At 36.8% G+C, this 24413-nt stretch overlaps 1 protein-coding gene across 1 annotated transcript in view; it reads left to right on the top strand.

Annotated features, from left to right (window-relative positions):
- The window catches only part of TMEM237 (transmembrane protein 237), a 16810-nt gene extending 8995 nt beyond the window's left edge, over nucleotides 1-7815 (top strand). The window contains exons 7-13 of the mRNA XM_015826330.1: nucleotides 2057-2219; nucleotides 3619-3742; nucleotides 4890-5081; nucleotides 5545-5618; nucleotides 6515-6608; nucleotides 6758-6879; nucleotides 7617-7815. Coding sequence (XP_015681816.1) covers nucleotides 2057-2219; nucleotides 3619-3742; nucleotides 4890-5081; nucleotides 5545-5618; nucleotides 6515-6608; nucleotides 6758-6879; nucleotides 7617-7684 — 837 coding nt within the window. The 3' untranslated portion in view covers nucleotides 7685-7815. The remainder of the gene's footprint in view (nucleotides 1-2056; nucleotides 2220-3618; nucleotides 3743-4889; nucleotides 5082-5544; nucleotides 5619-6514; nucleotides 6609-6757; nucleotides 6880-7616) is intronic.
- Nucleotides 7816-24413: the final 16598 nt, after the last annotated feature.

Here is a 24413-nt window from a genome sequence, read left to right as displayed (position 1 = left end):
GAGAGAGAGAGAGAGAGAGAGAGAGAGAGAGAGAGAGAGAGAGAGAGAGACATTTGTGTATAGAATTTTGGAATGCTTAGCTTTTCATGTCATTTATCTGTTATTCTCATGCAGTGCTATAACATTTGATTGATACACTGATATTGCAATGAAAGCTGAGGTTTAAGAAAGGGTTTTATTTAGATTTATGAAATGAATGTATAACTGAGACTAGATTTGAATATTTTATTCACAGCTTAGTATTAATTGCCAAGTATGCTTGCCCAAAGATTTTAGTAAATGAGATGTGTTTCAGTATTAATAGCTCGGGTTGGTAGTTGGCCTGTTGGTTTGATCTCCAAGCTTGGCGATTTGGTAAACATTTTAGTAAATGTTTAACTCTTTTCAGGGAACAAATAAATAATTCCAAGCCAAGAAACACATTTAAGATAATTTTGTGCACATGTATCTGATTGTACTGCAGGTAAAGATTCTCTTTTTTAATGTCATTTTTACCTGTCTATCTTAAAATAATGTTGCTGCATGGAACATATTTCAGGAAAAAAATATCCTATTAAGAAACAGCATCCTCATTCAGGGGCAAGAGGGACTTTTCCATGTATGAGTTGGTTTCTATTATGCTCCTAGATTAAGTCATGTTATTCTATGTATGCCAGTGTCCCTAAATGGATAGTCATTACTCTGCTCATTCACAAACCATTGTGTGATGTCTGTAAAGTTAATAACATGTATACTTTGTTGAAACACATTTCTATCATTTTGACTCTTGGAACGAAATTTGAAAGTATATGATGTATAGCCAAAATGTAGAGCCAAAAATGCATATATCAATGCAACCCTAAATATATTCAAGATTACAGGAAGACTGTTGGAATTGTTTATTTACATCACTTAAAAGACAAAACTTCCTCCTACTCAACTCCAGAAAAATAGGAAATAAAAATCATGATTTATTAACTTGTATGCAATTTGACACTCGGTGACCCTGGGCAGCTCCCAACAAAGAAATCACAATAAAGTTAATTAAATATAAATATAATATGCAACAGATAGCAAGCACAATGTAGCAAAGGTCTCTTTCAGTCAGTCAGTCAGTCAGTCAGTCTGTCTCTGTCTCTGTCTCTGTCTCTCTCTCACACACACACCCCTTCATTATTTTAGACAAAAAAGAGGGACATTCAGTTCTTGGGAAGGACCTCCTTCCTAAAAGCAGGCACTGCTCCAGAGAAAGCATCCTTGGAGGGTCCTGACAGATTTACTCAAAGCATGCCAACTCTGCAAGATGAAATTGGCCAGACAGATGCCATGACATCAAGCAACCAAGCCCTATCTCTATCGTTAACCAGAATTTTTCATTCTTTGCTTCTTTCTTTTACAGTGACAGGGTTAAATGCAATGTGTCATACTTAACATTGTGTATCATGTTTGATTCCTATAAATTTCTGATGTGGGAGCATATACCTTGGATCATCTTCTAGTCTAGTTCACTATAGTTGCCAGGCCCAAAACCAAAAATATCACATGATTCTTCCAAGCTGAGTTCTTTAATGTTTCACACCTATAGACAAATTCTTGCCAGACTAAGCACTGTATTTAATTTGCATCTAAAATGTGAACTATTAGGGAGGGACTATCTTCACCCTCTTCCTTTCACACCAATCTGGGCTGGGTTGCTTTTTACTCGTCTGGAATGTTTCCCCATCTATTCTATGAATCCACCTTCTTACTGTATTCCATCACAGTAGAAGAGCACTGATCATCCTTTGAGGAACATAAAAGCTCTGTGGATTTGAAGGGAGAAAGAAGATTTGGAGAATTCAGCAGTTCATTAAAACTACTGCATCTTTTTCTGAATCTACAGTTTGCAAATTTAGGAAAAAATGCATTTGATTTAAGCAGGTGCCAGATGATGTTTTGTACTCACCTCATATTTAATGTTTTCCTCTTTGAATGCAGATTGTGGCACAATCTAGCAAATATATGATACAGGTATACCCTGAGTCACTAACATTAAAGAAGAGAATGACTGTCCTTTTTTTTTTTTTTTTGCTACTATAATGTTAGGAAAACCCGGCCTGCAGAAAGTTCCAGTGAATTGTGTGTGGAGGATGAAGATATAATTGAGGATGAGCAAGTAAAAGGCACAGAACAACGTTCTGTGTTTTCTGCTCCTACTGGGGTTAGCCAACCTGTTAGCAAAGTGTTTGTTGAAAAAAATCGTAAGTAATTTGTTTTACAACAACAAAATGTTAGTATATTTGAACAAATATGGTAAAAGATGATGATGATGACAACTCTCATCTTATATCTTGAAGGAATTACTTTCTTTATCCAGATTATGTCTGTCTGTCTATTCATTCATTCAATTAATCAATTTCAGGGCCACTTAGTAACTCTGGCAGCTTATAATTTAAAAAAGAACATAAAAGAGAGCATGGTGGACCATAAAAATAAAACTAAACAAAACCAAAAGGGGTTTATGCTACCTTATCTCAAGGCCTGAGAGAACAACCAGATTTTCAGTATTTTCTAGAACATCATATTAAGTAATTTCTAGAATATCAAGGATGGGGGGTACATGAATAAATATCCTTTAAGTTGAATTTATAGTACTTCAAAATGTGCAAGCACATCCTTACTTAAGTATGACTCTTTTGAAACTCACTCCACTGTATCTTATCTCATTGTATTTTGTTCTGGCTGATGCTCATACTTTGATATGGTCAATTGACTGATCAATAAATATATCATATTAAAATTCATACAAAGCTTACATGAAGTATCTGTGCCATGAGACAACCCTCACCGTTACTTGATTTAAAAAAGTGCAGGAACTTATCCTAAAAGTCATTGTTGAAAGAAAGTTTAAAAATCTGATTTAGAGAATTTGCCTTTGTGCCATTTCATTTTCTTTTGAAAAAATTTGCAGAATTTTTGAGGGATATCCTTTTCCACCTAATGCATTATACTGTTCCTGCTGTTAGAAATAGTATAGTCTGACATCATGAAACTCTAAGAAAATTTGAATATATTGTTTTTGTAAACCACCCAGAGCTATTTATTTTTATTTATATAGAGAAATAATATCTCATATTTAGGATTCTCTCATAGATGAGATGGGTGGTGTAGAAATGTAATAATAAGCAAATAAAAATAATCATTTAGAGCTGCTAATTAAAAGCTTTGTTACATTTCTTGATATTATTTTGTGCCTTAACCAACAAATCTTAACTTTCTCAAATGGGGGAAAGGTGCCTGAATTTCCATTTGTCCCAGAAGTTGATATAATAATTTTAATACTTCATCCAGATCCATTTTTTCCTTCTTTGATTATGGCTGAGATTACTAGAACCAAATGACGATAGCAAATTAAGTACCACCAAATAGTCACCTTGCAAATAGTCGTGTTTCACTGAAGTCAATAGGGTTTGCTTTCAGATGATTCCTGATATACAGTAAGAGCAGCAATGAATTTGCAATTAGAAAGTATGCATATGTATATAGTCTCAATTTACACTCACCAAAAAATTAACCTGAATTTTTATGAACAAGTATAGTAATAGGAAGCTTTAACAATATTTTTCTTACAAGCACTTAACATTTCCACCCCCCCCCCAGGGCGTTTTCAGGCCACAGATCGCAAGGATTTGATTAAAACTACTGAACACGTTCAAGTGTTTATGGATGTAAAGGCTTCTTGGACTACTAAGGATGTGGCACTTTCAGTTCATCGTGGTTTTAGGTATGAAATTATTCCCACTATTGACATCATTAAAAATGAACAAGTGATTAAAACGAATAAAATGTCCAGTGATGCCTTCTCCTGACTTTGGAATCAGATTCTCCTCCTTTCCACCATCTCTCTCTGTCATGATCTCAGGTACACTTGAAATGTTGATTCACCAAGATGCAATTGTTTACCAATCTCCCTGAGATTTCATTTCATAATGCAGGCGAGCATCTACTTAGCAATCAATTAACCTTGCTTTAGAGCTGTGTGGAGAAAATATGTTCCCCTGCAGGTCCCACTCTATCGTTATAGCCCAAGCTAAGTTGCTACAGACAGTTTTTAGTTTAACGTTATAGTTTTGGCTTGGTAACAAAACTCGATTTTAAGGCTTAAAACACAGTGATGTATGTGAAATTTGCAACTCAGCCCTTCACCACAAAGCTTTTTCTATCCATATACTGTGAATGTGCCTGTTGACTCTTGGCCAATATAACTTTTTCTGAGCTGGAATATCTAATAAATTTAAGACTATTTACAAGAAGTTCTGTTTCAGGATATATTAACAGAATCTCGTCATAAGACGCACACTTCCACTGCATCTTAATTCTTCCCATTTGTCCATCTTAGGATGTTTGTCTGAAAGTTTTAATGTATGGCGCTTGCATAATCACTGTAATATTCTGCACAATGAGTTCAGTCACATCAAATAAATAGTCTTCCACAACAATTAACATCCTGGTAATTCCTTCAGAAAATGACAGTAATTGATATGATGATTGGCCTCCACTTATAATTATTTCTTATAAATGTTATTTGCCACCTACAAAAATATTTGAATAGAGATTATTAATTAAAATCTTTTGATTTTGAGCATTACTCTCTGTGACTTGAATAACTTGAATACAGGTTAATAACTTGAAACTTGAATACAAAAGTCCCTATTGCATAGGTGAAAACTACTGGCAAGGCAAATTCAGAGCCTAGAATTTGAATTTAATTCACTAAATCCTGAATTTAGGGAATTCTGACTTTCTAATTCACTAGAGACTGAATTTAAGATGGTGGACATAAAGGTTCTTGTAAATCTGACATTCTGAACATTTAACTCTGTAAGATTTGTAAACGTTTAATTTTTTATTAATATGCTTTCTTTTATTAGGGTAATTGGATTTTTTACTCACGGCTTTCTCGCTGGCTATGCTGTGTGGAACATCATAGTGATTTATATTCTGGCAGGAAATCAGTTTTCAACCCTTTCAAATTTGCTACAGCAGTACAAGACTTTGGCATATCCTGCTCAATGCCTCCTTTATTTTTTACTTACAATTAGTACCGTTTCAGCTTTTGACAGGTATTTGTGCATTCCTCTGTCTTAGTGACAATGCCTATGATTCATTGTAAAGTTATCTTATTAATTGAAACAATGATTAATAGCTTAAACTCTTGACATATAATTGTAGCAGTGCAGATATTTTTCTGATGATTTTTAAGATGTTCAGTATGGAAACTACTCTCAAACCAGAAAGATTTGCATTGTGTTCTGTTAGTTTCTTATACTTCCTACTTTTGAAATTCTTTATTCTTTTACTAAAAAACTTTTATTATCAATATTTCTGAACTGGAGACATCTAGTTTAACCAATGATACCAACACAGGTTAATTATTCTGATGAAATAATTGGCCCCTAGATCAAGGTTTTAGAGAACATCTTATTTCCTTAACATCAGTGGATAATTTCTTATGAGATATAGCAGAACAAAGTCAATCAGCTAGTGGCTCCTTTTAATTAAATCAATTTCATACTCATTTTTCAGAATCAATTTGGCTAAAGCAGCAGTGGCAGTACGCAGTTTTCTTACATTGGATCCAGCAGCAATTGCTTCTTTCAGTGAGTAAACAGCACTAGCTGACCAATAAGCATTACCTAGTTACTCCAGTTTATGCTTTAATTATATTTTCATTCTGATCTTACAGCTTTATTCTTCTGTTTTCACATAACTTATTGTGTATTGTAAAAAAGCAACCATTTCCATAAAGACTACCAGTATATTTTGTTAAATAAAAGTAATGCTAGGAGGCTCTAAGCTGGTTATATATTTATCAAGTAATAATTTGATAACTCATAAACTAATTTTGCAGATTTGTATCTCACAATTCTCTTCTGTATCTGTCCTCTGAATAGACTAAAGTGCAGCAAATTTATTTTCTGATATAGGACAGAAAAGAGCAGTCTGAATGCTATCAAAGTGTTTTGCTGTTTTGGAATTCCTGAAAGGGAAAATCTAGGCAGTGATCAAAGAATTTGGGAGGTTGTCGCAATAGTATAATCATTTTCACAGTTTTTTTAATAAATATTAATTTTCTAGTTTTACAGTAAATAAATAACGTGTTGTCTGGGTCCATTAGTAATTCAGTGGTCTATATTAACTTCTTCAGTCTATATCCAATATTACACCATCAAAAAGGTCATCTTTTGCAACTTTTTGATAAGCAAAAACAATGGGGAAGCCAGATTCACTTAACAACTGTGTTACTAACTTATCAACTGCAGTGATTCACTTAACAACTGTGACAAAGATCTTAAAATGGGGCAAAACTCATTTAACAAATGTCTCATTTAACAACATAAATATTGGGCTCAATTTTGGTCATAAGGTCGAGGACTATCTGCACACTGGTGAATCAGATTCATGGAAGAAACATAAGGCTCGAACATGTCAATGTGTTGTTAACTCTTCCAAAATCTGGAATATCTCAATAATAAACATTATTCATTTCTTCCAGTGTATTTTGCTGCTCTTATCTTGTCCCTGAGCCAACAAATGACAAGTGACAGGATCAACTTGTACACACCATCTTTAGAAAATGGTAGCCTTTGGTAAGAATTATGGACTTTTTCCTTCTTAAAAGACAGTTAATTTAAGGATATCTTTACTATATATGTATGATTATACAGATATAACTGAAGCTTTTATAACTAATAAATACGTATGATTCTCCTCTCTCCCACTCCCCAACTCCACCCAGGATTTCAGATGAAGAAAAACAGATTCTTCAGCCTTGGATTGTGGTTAATCTTGTGATAGCTATTCTTGTTGGGATCTCCTGGTTCTTTTTGTCATATCGGCCTCAGCTGGATCACAGTGAAGGTACAGAAAAAGATTAGACTGTAATCCATTAGAATATGGGAATCTCCTTAATAGATTATCTGAATGGCAAATTGCTGCTTCTTTCCTAAACAATTTTAGATCAAGGAAATTACTAAGGAAAGGGAGGAGATAGTATGGCAGTAATTTCAGTCATTAGCCACAAGGAAAGGAACAGCAGAAAACAGTGTTAGGGGAGAATATGGGAATATATTTGAAGAGACAGTAGTACTGCAAAATGACTAGAGAAATTAAATTGAGGGATTGTCCAGCAATAAATAGAATTCAGTATCTCAGCTTCACTATTGCTATAAATGCATTGAACAAGTACATATTTTAATTTGTATTTTATATTTTGTTGTTTGCCTTATTTTAATTGTGATGCTTCTGACATTTATAACATTTAACAAGTGTTATTTCCTTGTTAACAATACTGGTAAATATATTGAGAATAAAGCGTTAATAATTTTAAGGAACCTTAGAACGCCGAGTGACATATTTTTCAGCTTAGATGTACAATAATCTGAAGGAGTCTACATAGGCAAATAGGGAGTCCTGATGCTAAGGTTTTCTTTCCTGTTTCCCACAAACTTGCAACCTATTCCCCAGCTGTAATATTTTCAGAAGACCATGTTTCCCGGTGGAAGGAGGAAATGGGGGAATTATTTTTAATGGATTTTATTGTACATATATTTTTCATTATATTTTGGTATCCTATGATACTTTGTTTTTTCTTGTAGAGCTGATGTTTAATGGTGAAGTGGAAGAATATCCCCTCCCGGACAAAGAAGCTAAAGTGTCTTCTTAGCACAGGCAACTTCTTCAATTTCATAAGATGCTTCAGTCATTTATACTTGCATGTAATATTTTTTTACACTTTTTAAACATTTAATTTGAATGAATTTTGTAATTATGCTATTTACATGTTATACAATAATACAATACAAAATCATTTTTCTCAATCAAGTTATTTTCTATGGATTTTATGCAACTTTCACCCAGTTAAAGATTACCAGAACAAGAGTTTTAGTAGTACTTACATGAAGACTAGATTACAGCAGAAGCATAAAAACATTATGGACATTTTATAAAAAGTCTTATCCTTTCAATATTGTGCAGGTTAGACTGTCACATCATTTTAAAGGTTCAAATTCATTTAAAAGTGATACTATGAATTTTAAAAGGCATTCTTTAGGATTTTCAGGATTTTTAAAAAGCAATTTTCCATAATTTCCCCATTTTTTGAAAGATATGTGTGAACTGCATATACAATATTAATTTTAGGATTTTTGTCAGGTTAGATTGCTTTTCTTCAATTATGGACAGATAATATTAACTTTAAATATTGAAACCAACTATTCAGAGAGCATACTAAAAGATAGCTCATTTTACATCCTAAAATAGGAATAAACAATCTATTGGAAAAAATGGAATAGGGGACATAATGCAAAACAGCCTGGATCAGTGATGGCGAACCTTTTAGAGACCGAGTGCCCAAACTGCAACCCAAAACCCACTTATACATCGTCGGGTGCCGGGTGGGCGTGGCCCATTGGGTGGGCGTGGCTACGGTGGTAACAGACTGGGTGGGACTAAAAAGTTCAATCAATCAATTCCAACTTTGCAAGATCTCCCCCCCCCAGAAGTTGAAATTGACTGATTGATTGAACCTTTTTTTTTTTTGCACATGGCGGTAGAAGCCTAAAACAAAAAGGTTTTATAAAACCCAGGTGAAGGCCTAGGACTGGGGCGACGGCGCGCGTGCCCACAGAGAAGGCTCTGAGTGCCGCCTCTGGCACCCGTGCCATAGGTTCGCCACCACTGGCCTGGATTGTGCCATGTACCCAGCTTAGGCTAGGATTTTACGTTTTTGGTTGGGCTATGGGTTTTTAAAAATATTTGAAGCATCTTGTAGGATTTACATTACCTTTTCCCTTTAATTTCCACCTTGGAATAGTAGGAAATCACTATTGATTTTTGGCAGGTATAATTAGCTTCAAGTATCACAAAAAGAAATTTCAGAAGCCACAGGTTGAAGATTTAAGAAATAAATGTTGCTTATTCCACCAATTCAAGGGCATTCCATTCATTACACATGATCTCCATATAGAAACTTCTGAAAAATACTTCCACAGATGTTCTAAATTACAAAGGTTTGTGCACCTATCCCCAAAAGATGGAATGACTTCTCCTAAGAGTAATTTGCTGCTAGGACTTGTTCTGATGTGAACCTATCAGATTTGGGTAAGTCAGTATTCTATATTGTATAAACAATTGGAATAGACCTGCTTGGATAGACTGGCTTGCATTGGAACCTATTTTTTTATTATGGAAAGAAGCACTTGAATACAGGGTAACTATATCAATCCAAAGTAACAACTATAAATATATATATTTTAATATACGGAATTGTACATTATCCATGGGATCATAATGCAATACTTGCAATGTACAACAATATACACGACAGGTAAGGAAATACTTCATGACACCATACTTCACTATGATAAGTTGGTCTTAACCTGTTCTGCTTGAGCCTTAATGTGGTTAGTTTGATTGTGATTTAGTATGCCATAAGAATGAGGCCAACCCAATAGACTGAGGGCATGAACTCAAAAAACTTTAAAAGGCATTTGACAGAATGATCGATCTATCAGTAAATACCTCTTATTAGCCATGAACTTCAAATGAGTGTCCAGTCTACTACTTGCAAAAGGGCAACTTAAAGAAGGCCCCGATTTGGGCTTCTTGGTTATCTGGTTAACCACTCTGGCGTTCTTCTGAGTGCAACACCAAATCTAGTTTCAGTAAAATCTTACCAGGTTGCGGCTATGTTATTTTCCAACACCAACAGACGCGAAAGATCAACGTCTTCAGGCAGGGCAGGGATGTGGGTTTTAATAACTCCAGGCAGCCGCCGCCGCCGCCGCCGCCAGCGATCCAAATTGTGACGATGCCTGAGCGGGAAAGGGGAGGGCAAGCAAGCCGGGAGCGAGGAGCAGGCGGCTCGCCAGAAATTCTCCGCCTCTCGCAGAAAGGCTCTCCCGGTGAAGCTGGAGATGTGAAAAAGACGCTGTCGGCAGCCTCCCGAGCAGCCGACGCCTGAGCCTGAGCTCCAGCCGCCCTCGCCATGGCGGCGCCTGGGCACCGCAAGATAAACACTGCTGTGGAGCTGCCGCCGCTGCGTCCCAATGTCCCGTGGTCGCCGCGGCGGGACTCGACGGACGAGGGCCCCGCTTCCACCAGTTCCTCACGCGTCCGCAGCACCACCAGCAGCACCACCCGAGGCTCGACGGAAGGAGAGTCGGGCATCTCGCACTTCTCGGTGTCGACCATCCTCGGCCTGCGCGACATCAGCTCCTCCTCCACCCTCGCCGTCCCCCCCACGGACAAGCTCAAAGGGGAGAAGGCTCGTTCCCTCCTCAAGGTGCGGTACTCCGTGCGGGGCTACCCGGGTCGGGACTGACGTGCGAGGCCGAGGACATGTCTCTTTTTGGCACCGGGTTTATCTTGGCTCACCCTCTGAACGCAGTTTACCTTTTTAAAATAATTTTATTAAAAGTTTTTAAAAGGAAGATTAAAAACTAATACAAACTACTATCAAGTAAGAAACAGGAGAAGAGATTGAAAGTGCAACAAAGGAAAAAAGAGAAAAGAGGGGGAAAAAGGTTTCCGACCTCTTCTTTATAACAGTTATAACTACAATTATAAGTTAATCTTTTTCTCTAAACTTGCAACTTCATTCTACAGGTAGTTATCAACTTACGATCACAATTGAGCCCAAAATTTCTGTTGCTAAGTGAAACATTTGTTAAGTGAATTTTGCCCCATTTTACAACTTTTCTTGCCACAGTTGTTAAGTGAATCACTGTAGTTATTAAATTAGTAACATGGTTGTTAAGTGAATCTGACTTCCCCATTGGCTTTGCTTTTAAGAAGTTTGCAAAAAGTGATCACATGACCCTGGGACACTTCAACTGTCATAAATATGAGTCGGTTACCACACATCCAAATTTTGATTACGTGACCTTGGGGATGCTAAGACAGTTGTAAGTGGTGAAAAACGGTCGTAAGTCACTTTTTTCAGTGCCGTTGTAACTTTGAATGGTCACTAAATGAACTATTGTAAGTCAAGGACTACCTGGATAATCTACCCTGTCCAATCATCAAAATCATTAAGTTCATTTTTTCTTTTTCCCCAAAATGTCCATGAGGGACTTCCAGGAAACATATAAACATAGATATTGTCTTTTCTCTAACCAGAGAAATAAAAGTTCCAGTACTGTTTTTCAAATGTTTGTCCATCAATCCCAAAAGAAAGAACTCTGGTCCCATTTGTATATTAATATTTACAGTCTATATCAATGTATGTATTTGTCCAAAATTTTCTAGCTTTTTTACATGTCCACCAAGCATGATAAAATGCCCCTTCTTTACAGCATGAATTTGAATTGCCTTTATCCAGTACATTCTAGACCAGAGTTCCCCAACCTTTCTGGCTTGGTGGCCAGAAATGGGTGCATGCACAATGGTAGCACTGGTGCCCGCACGCATGCGCAAACAGGCTGCTGGTGCCCGCACACGTTTGCAAATGGGCCGCTGGTGCCCACATGACGCTGGCAGCAGTGCTAGCATCCCCACACATGTGCAAATGGGGCTACTAGCACCCGCACAGCGGTGCTACCACGAGTGGGGGGATCTCACCAGCTATTCCTGGGGCCCAGTGGCCAAAGCCCAGTACTGGGCCGAAGACCATAGGTTGGGAACCCCTGTTCTAGACCATTTCTCTAGAACACAACAAGGGCTTCAATAGCCAGGCTTGCCTTGGGAACTGGGCACAGCAGAACAAATAAGTCAGATCATGGCACCTTAAAGGCCAACAAGTCAATCTTCTGAAAGACACTGGATGGTTTAAGTACACACACATCAAGGAATATAGGTAGCCCTTGACTTACAATCACAATTGAGCCCAAAATTTCCATTGCTAAGCAAGATAGTTCTTAAGTGAGTTTTGCCCCATTTTAAGACTTTTTTCTTACAGCTGTTAAGTTAGTAACATGATTATTAAATGAATCTGGCTACCCCATTGACTTTGCTTGTCAAAAGGTTGCAAAAAGGGATCATATGACCCTGGGATACTGCAACCGTCATAAATACATGCCAGTTGCCAAGCATCCGAATTTTCATCACATGAACCTGGGGATGCTGCAACAGCTGTAAATATGAAAAAAGGCGTAACTTTTTTCAATGCCATTGTAACCTTGAACAGTCACTGAATGATTGTAAGCTGAGGACTACCTGTAGTTGAACATTCCCCCACTGGAGGGCTGATGAATGGGTGAGAATACAACTCCCAGAATTCCAGGCTGAGAGATACTGGAATTCTGGGAGCTGTAGTCTTGTCAAACTGCAGAGTATCATAGTGGAGAAGCCTGGGTTAGTGGAAAGGACAATTCTATGTGGTTTCTTAATCAAAATAAAATAAGCATTGTTTCATAGTTTTCTGTGAGATGCTTGGCTATGCATTGTTCCCTCATGCCTTTAGAGAGCAAGTGCACTTTAGTGACGATTCAGTAAATAGAGGACAAAGTGAATTTCTAATTATGATCTTCCCAAAATTTTAGATTCCATGCAAAACCAGCTCCAATAATTCTATTCTGGATTAATTTTTTCTTGTACCTGAAATGTAAACTCTAGAAGCATAGATGAATACTGTTGGAAAACAAAGAGAATCCCCTTTCTCAGATTCTAATACAATTTAAATGTACACCAACATGCTTTTGCCTTCGGTAGGTAAGTTCAGTGAATTCTGGGTTACTGCTCACATACCTTTTATAAGATAAAATAAGTAAACATTGAGCAGGTATGACCCTATTCTAATTGCACCATCAAGGTATACATATCAAAAGAGAAACAGTTCCTATTCAAGGGGAGGGACTACCAATGTACAGCAAGGGCTGCTGATGTACAGCATTCCCATGTACAGTTGTCATTTCCCACACTCCAATTAAGGACTAACTAAAGGACACAAACCTGCTCCCTTCTTGCATTCAGCCAATCTGCTTGAGAAGGTGAGAATAGGGCTGTGTTGAACGGAAGCAGAATTTCCACAGTCCAGCATTCCATTCTAGCTGAGACTTGGTTTTTCCTGCGCTAGAATGCTGGCTTCTATTATGAGGTAAACTTTCCTTTCCAGGATTTGACTGGTAGGCACAAAATGTCTAATTTGCAGCTTTTCTAATTATACCTGTACCTTGGATTACAAATGTGCCAAATTCTGGGATGACCCAGAAGTACCTTTTTATTTATTTATTTGAACTGTTTTTATCTAACTCTATATGCTTAGTGAGTACAGAAATGTTGTTTTTCTGAGGCTACATTTAATGTTCTGTTCTCAGCATAAATGCCAGAACTGATTATGTGCTATTGAATGAGCATTTCTTATTCATGGTCAGATTATGTTGTTGTTGTTTTTTTATTTGTAAGTGATATTCTTGTGTGGATCTGTTGCCTTAGATGTATTCATCCCTAGAATTGGGAACTCTAATTCAATTTGATTTATATTAAAGTCACTAATTTCTATAGAGTTAGCTTGAAGGTTAAGAGCATCTATGAGAATTTATTCTTTTTTATGTGTGGTTATGATTTAGTGGGGAGGAAAGTGTCCCTTATTTGATTCCTTTACATTAATCTTTATTCATTCTTAGAGCACTTCCTGAAATCATTTAATTAATCTGATTGATCTATGTAATTTATTTCTTTAGAACCATTATTAAATAGCTTTTATAATATATTGCAAGTGCAAATTGCCAACAAAAGCCTGGCTGCATTCCTTCTTAAAATGCACTTTAGTTTGGATGTTTGAGAGATTATGGATGAAAACAGAAAAATAAACTACTGCATTTGGGCAATATACAATCTGGAAATAAGCTATGTTTCTTATGGCTCCCATTTAAAACTCAGCTAAGTGAAAAGTATGGCAACGATTGATTCTAGTTTTTCACCACCTCAGAAAGCATTAAATCTGGAATAGATATTTGGAAAACTATTAATCTCTCTCTCTCTGTCAATATATTAGAAGATGAGTCATCTAAGGAAAACTAGATTATACAGAGAATATTCACTGGATATTCACTCATTCTATTGTTTACTGCAGAGGTCCCCCACCTTTTGGGCACCAGGGATCGGTTATGTGGGGAGAGGTTTTTCCGCAGACCGGAGGGGTCCTGGTTTTTTGTGCTACCTGCATCTCATGGATGGGGCTTTGCTTGTTGGTGCGGCTTGGTTGCTGGCATGCTGCGGCCCAGTACCAGTCCATGGACTGGAGGTTGGGGACCCCTGGTTTACTGGGTTTAGCCAGCCATATATTTAGCTGTGTTCTTTGAGATTTCACTGATATTTCTTTCCTTTGTATGGTCTCATGCCTGAATTATATAGCCAACCATATTCCAATTTAAGCATATAGCTAGATCAGCCAGCCTTAATTTGTTTATTCCTAAAACATTCAATTTAATGGACTTATTTTCCTATTTTCCTAATGCACTTTGATAAATTGAAGTTTTCTTTAGTTCATACTTCTCACATTTCATATTCTGGTTGCACATCCTTTTTTTATCCTTTTTAAAGTGCAATAATTAAAAGGTTTCCAGTATTAGAACTGTGATTATTCCATATATTTGTATAGAGAATTATGAATTAGTACTTTTGGGGGACGGCCTTGTGGTCCCTAACATGAAATTGATCTTTTTTCCTGCAGTATACTTGGCTGATATTTTTATTGAATTATTTACCAGGCCTATCTAAGATGACTTTGATTCACCTCAGATAAGAGCTATGCACCATGGATCTCATCCGATTCTTTTTGTTGAAGCAAAGGGGCAATGTGATTGGCCTCTATGAAGCAGGTTATTCCCAGCAGAACAAAATCCAGAAGTGTTATTCAAAGCACCTCTGGATTTTGTTCCACTTGGAAGGCAATGAAGATTCTTTATGCTTTTAGAGGAATTATTAAGGACTCTTTTAATAATTAATAATGTGCTGTTCTTGTAACAGCACGTACTGTAGCTTTGACACCTTGGTGGCAGGAAGGCCAAATGCACTGCACATGTGATAAAATGTTTCATCAATGCAAACTCTTTTGAGAATCACGTTCAGCATGAAAATTCAGATGCATAATGATGGACAAACTGCAAGGAGTTTCCTTACAAGTCATGGCTTTTCAGCCCGATTTTTAGCACTTTTCCTTGTTACGTTTTGTTTTCAGGTTCTAGTAACTATGATTTGTCCAGCTTACAGAGCCTAATTTACCCTTTTTCATAGATGCTGATGAAAAATCAGAAGATAAATGAAGATTCAGCAATTCACATGTCTACTGACATCCATAATTTAATTCCTTGTGGTGATGTGGTATGTAATTAAAGCTTTGTTTCATTGTCATGCATTGCATTTTAGTGCTAATCAGCTGCTTTAAGATTGCAAATATATTTTGACGACTAATGGTGGGAGACGTCATTGTGAAACATCACATCTGTTGTATAAACCTATTCTTGTCCTAAAATTTTAAAACCTAATTTATGCTAGAATCAATTACAAACATTGGTGGCCTGTGCATTGGATCTCAGCAACTGGCAGCACTCAGCTAATTTTGTTTGGGTTCAAAAAAACCAGTTTGGTTTAGTGGTTAGGGCACCAGGCTAGAAGCCAGGAGACTATGAGTTCTATAAAAAGTTCTGCAGAGTCAGGCCTCCCAATACCTGCATATGGGAATATCACAATTAGAAACCGATGTGTGAAGTCTAAAACATAGCCCTGAAGGTGGCAGTGGCAAACCACTTCTGCAAAGTTGCCAAGAAAACTGCACAATGAGTCCAAAGCCCCAGGAGTTCAGTCAACCCAAACAAGGTTGTATTGTTCCATATACTAGCTTAGCATATCTGCCTATGATGGAGATATAATGTACTGCAATCTTAGTATTCCCTTATGATCTGTATGTTCTGGTACAGCACGTCTTGAAATAAGGAAGGGTTTTCTGGCCATAAGAACTATTAAGCAGTGAATAGCTGGGCTCTTGAAGCTGTGAGGTTTTCGGGGAAAAATTGGACAGCTATTTGGGATAGTATGAGGATTCCTGCCCTCACAGAGGGTTGGACGAGACTTCCAACCCTATGATTCTAAATCAAAATATCTTAATGTATGCTGAATAGGCTCAGAACATATGCTGATACTTTGTTAATACAGTACTAATTACAGTAGCAATTTCTCAACTCAAAGTGCTGACAGTTAAATACACTTTTCAGGTTTGTATGTGATTTTATAATGAAATGAATATAATGGTAATTAGATATTTACTATTTCAACAGGCAGGCTTGCTGGCAATTAATGTGAAACAGTGCAAAGATTTCACCTCCAAATGTATCTTTTTTCAGTTGCTTGTATAGTACTGATTAACAACTACACTTTCTTAGAACTACACAAGATGTGAGACGTTCATGAATATGGTATCAACGTTGCTGTAGTTCTAGACACATATGGTGCAATAGAAGCAGCAGGATATATCTATCTGAAAGGCAATCAAGATTAGACTATAAATTATGCATATCATTGTTGACAAGCTCAACAACATTGTAGTGAATTTAGAATATATTTGAGGCATTTTTTAAAATAACAGCTTTGATAAATAGACATGTAGATGCTGTATTTTCCTGCAAAATTCAAGTTTTTTCCTGTCTTCAAAATAAACTACATAGGCTATTGTTTAATGTACTGTGAGAAATTTTATATAAAAATATATTTTATTCTTTATACTGTTTCTATCTTCCCTTAAAACACAATAAGCTAAGAATCAGCGTCTCCACTAGATAATTGACAGTCAAGCTGAAACTAAATTAATCAAATAAAAATAGCAAATGGGGGAAAATCTTTTACTCAGGCTTCCTCAAACCCCAAAATAAGTTACCCAGACCTAATCCACATATCTAAGGAGAAGTTCTGTAAACACAAATAGAGTTAATTAAATCAGATCTCCCAGCGGAACTGCATTTTCACAAGAATAAACATCATAGATGACACATACTTACACACATCCACGCACCTCAAGTGTCACTGTAAGAATCAACACGTAGATACTTCCACACCCAGAACAAGCTCCCCTATTTAAACTGCATCGCTGTACCCCATTTTTCTGCAGCTGCCCCAGAGGCAATTTTTTTGTTTTTAGGAATAAACATTTCTTCTTTCCTCACAGCTATCTGGATCTAATTTTTATTTATTCTTGCCCAACTCCAGCTCAAGTTGGAACCCCAAATTATTCTTCTGACAGTACTTAAAAATAGTAGTAGTCCTGTTTCTTCCTTTCAAACATCAGTAATTTAATTCCTTAATATACATTAAGTAACCCATGTTTTAGTTTTAAACTAGGTTTGCTGGTCATTAATCACAACCATGGCTGATTCCGATTGTGTTTTTTGTAGTTTCCTGAATTATTTAGCATCTTGTCAAAACTTCTTGTTAATCCAAAATGTGCAGGGCAACAAACCAGGAATTTACTTCATTCAGCTTTCTTATTTGAGAAGACTGACAATGTTTTTTTTAAGGCAGCAGACAATCAATGCAGACAATCGTTAGATAGCAGCAAAGTATTAAAGTTTTCTATTTCTCTTCTCTGCCAAGGTAGATTTTTTTTGTCTGGATTTTCACAGCCCAGATACTTTACGACAATCCTAGGTTTCTGACTTGTTCAATAAATCATGGCTTAGTACTTAGTATGATCTGTGAATACAGCTATTGTTTAAACCAAATTTGAAAATACTCCTTACATGCTGCGCCACATAACACTAGAAATCAGATTAAACCATCTCTTATTTGTTTTCTTTTTAGACTGTATTCTACATTCCTGTAAGTCAGAGCTGAATATATAGAAATCTAATTATGTTTTATAGCATGCTCTGAAATCTTCTAAGACTCTTGTGTAGTCATCTTGCTTTACTGTAATTTTCTGACCAGAAAGATCTATGTTTCCTTAAGATAGAACTCTCACAGTCAATGTTAAACGTGACACGTACTTATTGATTCGTATTAGTATTGATAAAATCATGAAATGCACAAACCCCCAAATGTACAGAGCACACCTCAGAACCAGGAAGATGAATACAATCTATTTCGGAGATGTGAGATATTTTTCTGTAAAGGTATGTTTGTATGTTTATTCTTTTTTATACAATTAACTTTTCTATCAGCCATAAAATACTTTATATGAAAATCTACATACTTCTACATATAGCTTGGTAGCAAATCTGGTGACATGCATTTTTTTCATAGTAAATGAAAATAATTAATTAATTAACCCTTTAACAGATTTTTTTCAATTTGCTCCACTACAAATTTGTTTCTGTAAGTGGAAGGTGTTATTTTCTTTTTTTCCTTTTTTAAATGTTACTATAATAGAAATAGACACCCTCATGCCCTGAATATGGGCATTACTAATTGCAATAATAACAACAACAATAATATGGAAATTGCAGTGTGATGACAAGATGCCAAATTGACCCTTTCATATTTGCATTCCAGTTTCATACGCAAGTTCATCAGTCATAGATTGTACTTTGTGGCATCATAACATCTACAGTATTTGTCACTTTTTATCTCCCCCCCCCTTATACACTGTATTTTAATTTAGACTAGCTTTGGCCAGTTTGGTTAATGGTAAGAACCTGGGAAGTATTGCAGAAATATCTAGTGGATATGAGACTGCCCAGTGATATAGTGATATTTTATTATAGAAATAAAGAAGAAACAGATGGTGGGCAACTGTGAGTCTATGCAGTTGGTCCAGATAATCCGTTCATCTAATTATTCTTCTATGAATCCATACTTATGAATCAAATACCCTCAACCGCAGGGAGGAATAATTAATGTTGCTAGGCAGTTTACTAAATAGGATTTCTATTGAATAATCACAGGAGGATCTTGGTGACTAGTATAGTGTTCTATTAAATGCCTATATGAAAAAAATAACTTTGCCTTTAGCTAATACCGTGTTTCTCCAAAAATAAGACCGGTCTAATTTTTATTTTTTTTGCCTCCAAAAGAGGCACCAGGTCTTACTTTTGGGGCACCGACAGCCCAGCCCAGCCTGTCCACTTCTTTTGGGGCCAAAGGAGCAGCTTCATTCTGCAACTGCATTCCAGCCTGCATTTTGCAGTCAGGTCTTTCCGGAAGGCCTATGTAGCCGAATACTGATTCAATCTATAGCTCAGTCCTCGGTTGCAAATGTCTTGCAGAACCGAGCTATGGATTGAATCTATAGCTTGGTTCTCGGCTGCACAGGAAAGGCCTGTGGCTGAGAAATGCAGGCCTGGCTGCAGAAGACGCCTCAGAAGAAGTGGGCCAGTGAGGAGAAGCCTGGCTGCAAGAAGTGGGTGCAGGGCACATAGGGCAGATCCACACATCCCACCCCCGCCCTAGCTTGATTTTTAAGTGTGTGCCTCACCCCAAAACCAGGACTTATTTTTGGGTTAGGGCTTATATTAGGCCCACCACAAAAAATCAAGCTAGGGTTTATTTTCGGGGTAGGCCTTACTTTCGGGGAAAGTCGTAAAGAAGTAATATTTGAACAATACTGTAATACTATAACATGCTAGAAAAATATATGAGTGGGATATAACTTTGCAGTGGTATTGCCATTTTGACTGTGGGTATTTATGACTATTTAAGTCTTCCACAATTGAATCCCCCATTTTTTTCCTTTACGGTTGGCACCCACTGGCTTTTGCAAGAATCATGATTTGCAGATTTTTATCCATTCTTCACGTTTAGAGACATACCTAAAGTTTTGGAGTTCAGAAGCACAGACCTACCTAATTCTTTAGTTCCTGCCTAGGCAAAGTTGAACTAACTACTTGAGAACAGTCATCAATAGTTCTCTACACCTGATAAATCAGAACTTACTTGAGTTGTGGACAACAGAAATTCTCCCAAATGCTGCACACCCTTACTTCTTCCCCCTTTTTAGGGAGACTGGATTATGGAGAAAACAGTTCCCTGAGGTGTCACTGCACATTGCTTTTTTGATAAAAAAAAACAACGACCTATAACTAGAGGAAAGACAGAGGTTCTTAACAATATTTTTAAGCAGAAGCCCAAAGAAAGCTCCAAGAACAGATGGTTGTCAATCAACTTAATGAACTGATATCTATTGCATTCAATTGCTGCCAGTTGGCAATATTGATGCGTGTTTTCTCTTTGTTTTTTCATAGTAAATATGTTTGCTACATATATTGATTTTCAGGTTCCAAAGCAGAAAAGTGATCCTAGGAATAGGATTGTTTTAGAGCTGGTGGGCTTTGAAGGTCCAAAAGACTTCCCAAGGCTGTTTGGGAATGTAACTATGCACCTTTATGAAGTTATTCAGGTAGGTTTAATATAAAAGTTGTTCTACATAATTATGCTACAAGACAAAGTGTTGTAAAGCATATATCCTGTTAAGTGGCTTTGGAGAAATTAACTTTCAGTTGTTTTTTCATGACAGTTGATACAAGTACTATATAGTGCTTTTAATTGCATGTCACTTTTTAACAATTTCCTACAAATCTCATGATATTTTTTCTGTCAAGTTTTGAAGCACAAGATTATTATTCGTTTTGCCTTCAGTTTGGTTCAGACTTCTAACTCTTTGAATACCCTTTGATTATGTCCATGTGATAGACAATGGACAACCAGCTGTGCTTTTGCATTGCTAATTTTATAAGGATATTAGAATCTATTTTATTTTCCCTTGTTTGATAAAATACCCAAACCATACTGATTTACTTTAAACACATCTCCTCTTATCTATTAGAGCCTATCCTTTTTGAGACTGCCAAATTTCTTTATATTACTACTAAAGTGATTGCTCCTCCAGCTTCATAAATATGGAAATTTTAGATTTAAGCCTTTCTTCTCTGTTTACATCTCTTAGGACTTAGGCATTTATAGGCATATAGATTTAAAGGGAATTAGAATAACAATAGCCATTATTTTAATCTTGATAGTATTGGAGGAAATACTTTTTTTTTCTTATTTGGCTACCTGACAGCTCATATTTCAGTCCAGTGTTTCTGATTTTGACTGTTCTAGTAACAGTCTGTTGGGTTGATTGTATACTATGCTGCCCAATGACTGAAATAAAGGTCTAGACCTGAATCTTTTTTATTTGATTATATTCTTAAGTCAATGTTGACTCACAGCAGCTAAATAGACTTTCTCTAGGACAATCTGACCCCAATCTGGCCTTTCAGGTCTTCCAGTGGTGCGCTATCACCTGTTTTAACTGAGTTAAAACTCTTATTCTCTTTCCTTCTATCTTCCTGATAGATTTCTTAAGAAACTTAAATCTTCATATAATGTATTCAAAATATAATAATTTGAGCCTGGTCATTTGTACTCGAAGTGCAAACTCTGGATTGATTTGTACTGTGATCTATTTGTTTTCTTGGCTTTCAATGGTATTCTCAGGAGTTTTCTGTTTCCTGAACAAGGTGATGCAGGCAACAGGCCATAATCTACTAACCAAGTCAGGTTCACAAAGTTACAACTAAGCCAAGGATGCTATACAGTACAGTACATGTAACTTCAATTTACAACCCCAATAGGGATTGGAACACTGATCATTAGTCATGGTAATGATAAGTTGGGTCACCATGTGACTGGACCCAATTTTATGATTGTCATGAATCACTGTGGTTGTTAGGCGACTCAAATGGTCATTAAACAAATCATATGGTTGTTAAGCAAATTCACCTTACTCAATGGACATATTTTACTGGAAATTGGCAAAAAAACCCGTAACAAATCACAAACGTGACTGCATGACACTTCATCCAATCTTAAATGTGAGCCAGCTACCAAACGCCTAAATTGTGATCATATTACTGGAAAGCTTCTGCCAAGGTTCAGCTTTACTCATATCAGTGAAGAATAACTATTAATCTCCTAGTATTAGATTAACTATATTATTCTTCTAATTCCATTCAAATTCTGTATCTTTCTGTAAACTGAGTTATGTGCCCATAGAAATTTTCCACAAAATTATCTCCAACTATTTAACCTTTCTAATGGTTCTAATTAAAACTTTACAGTATGTATATTGTAGGAGAACATAACTCTCTAGTATTTGCTTAAGTGCACCATTATACTCTCATAAATTCAGCTGTCTTTCATAGATCCAAAGTTCCTTTTTTGTTTTTTACAGGCTTAAGGTTAATGGGCTGTAGTAACTCTATTACTACAAATGTTCAGAAAATTATTGTGTCAGTCTGTTCACCTTGAAGTCTCAAACAACTGAGATTTCACTTTGCCTTTTTAAAGTTCGCCTGCTTCATAAGCTGATGTATCACTTCTCATATTATGGTTTTTGGAGAAAAATGTACATGTAAGGATATTGTTATTAAGGAAAATAAGCAAATTCTTTGTTAATCTTTTTAGTAATTTCTCATTACCATCCATCTTATACTGTAACTCACACCTCCTTGTAGGATGATAATATTGAAATTCCTACATAGTAAACCAATTTCCTGCATATCTATGAAAGTGATTCAATCCATCTGTAAATAAAGATATAGTAAATATTAAAGACCTGGCCTGTGTTTTTAGAAGACTTGTGAGGCTGTAAAGCTCTGCTACTTCTTATTTACCTTCAGTAGCTTCAGAGTCTTGTTGCTCACTCCAGCAAACTGCTTTGATTTCACCTCCTCCATGCCTAATTGACTATCTTCCTCCACTATTTACTGATGTTGGGCTGAGCTTTTGTAATATGGGTAACTGGAAGCCCCTTTCAAGGCCAACCATTAATTACTAAAGAAGCTTGGGCAGAGTCTTATATTTTTACTACTTTATTCCCAATCTTCAGTCAGTGGCAAGTGACACTCTTTCAGACTTGGAAGTTATGTGGCTGGAAGATAATTAAGGACCTGTGTCACATGGGATAAGATAGTGAAGGAACTTTGCTATGTTCTCTTGAGGTTTTTTCCCCCCAATGTTATTTATTTTTACTGGGCTACTCATTCTGTAATAAGATTTTTAAAATGATTCTATAATGATAAGAGCAAAAAACTTAGTCCTGAAATAATAATAATAAACCAAATTAACATTCTACTACAGAAAGTATCCATTCCATCCTCAAGGCCTCAAAGCCTTTGTGTAATTAATACTAATTCATTATCAACAAAAGGCTAAGGATCAAAATCAAATCTGGTGTTTACTTATACCAGTTGGGTTAACACTTCCTATTAAGCTGCAAGATGGTTTGATTTTGATTTAATATGGTGGATGAATCCAATTTACTGTTCTAATTTCATGCATTTTCTAAACTCTTCTTTGAAATCTTAAAGCTGAATTAAAGTTTTTTGTTGCTTTTATGAAATAAATATGTAAACACAGAAAAATAACTGAAATTTTTGTTTCTGCCCCCATATTTAGAAGCAGTCCTTCACAGAAACATGCCCTATGAGGATTAGAAACATGGTGAGCCTTTTTTCAAAAAAATAATTTTAAAAGAACATTGAATTTATATGTAAACAGTTCTTTTTATTGTTACCACATACATCTACATTTTGTAAGCTCCATTTGTGTTGTTGACATGACAAAGGACAGTTTATGAACTATAGTATATAAATCCACATAATAAATTCAGGCCTATATCAACAGAAGATAGAAATTAGCATATTCTTGTCAAGAAATCTAGTTTATTTCAATCTAAGGAATATTCACTTTTTTCTTCCTTTTGTCTGCAAATGAAATTGGTATACAATGCTAAAAACCGACAATTGATTCCTGGGAGTGTTCATGGTAAAAGCATACGAACGTAAATGAGCACCAGGAAAAACAAAACCTTTAAAAAGTTTAAAAAGTTTTAATAAATAGTGATCCAAGCTTTCGCCGGCTTTCTGCCGGCATCTTCAGGGATCCATGTCGGTCAATGGGAGGGCGCTTCTTATATTCCGGCCACCTTTGCACCCGGCCCATAGGTGTTGTCGTGACGCTCCAATGGCCAATCGCCGTTCTAACTCCGTTCTCACTCAGTTCAGCTGATCTACCCGAGCCGTGCCTATTTCTACACCATCGCTTCCCCCCACACCCACTCTCCTCCTTTCTGCCTGTTTCTTATCCTGTAGACATGCCTCTCCCTTTCTTCGGTCTTCCCCCTTTTCTCTCTCATACCCTAGACCCCCACACCCTCCCTCTCTCTCTCCACCGGGGTTTGGCACGTCCGTAGAGCAGCCGCGCGGGAACGGGTGATCGCCCCTACGAGGGGACGATGCTGTACTCCTGCTTCTTTCCATAACCTCCTCCCCCTTCCTACTGTCCACCCCACCCATCCTGTCTGTTGGCCGCCGTGCCCTACCTGCCTGATCTTTCTTCCCCCCCTCCTGCCAAGACGTCTTTCCCACCATCTCTATCTCTCCCCTCCCCTCAATCCACATTCCTCCATCCCTCCGCTGGGGGGTCGGCCCTGGCTCACTCTCCTCTCCCCTATCAGTCAACTGGGAACACACACATACATT

Source organism: Protobothrops mucrosquamatus, unplaced genomic scaffold (assembly GCF_001527695.2).
Source record: "Protobothrops mucrosquamatus isolate PMUCROS unplaced genomic scaffold, P.Mucros_1.0 scaffold3057, whole genome shotgun sequence".
Taxonomy (NCBI): domain Eukaryota; kingdom Metazoa; phylum Chordata; class Lepidosauria; order Squamata; family Viperidae; genus Protobothrops; species Protobothrops mucrosquamatus.
This window is presented reverse-complemented; position numbering and strand designations above follow the sequence as displayed.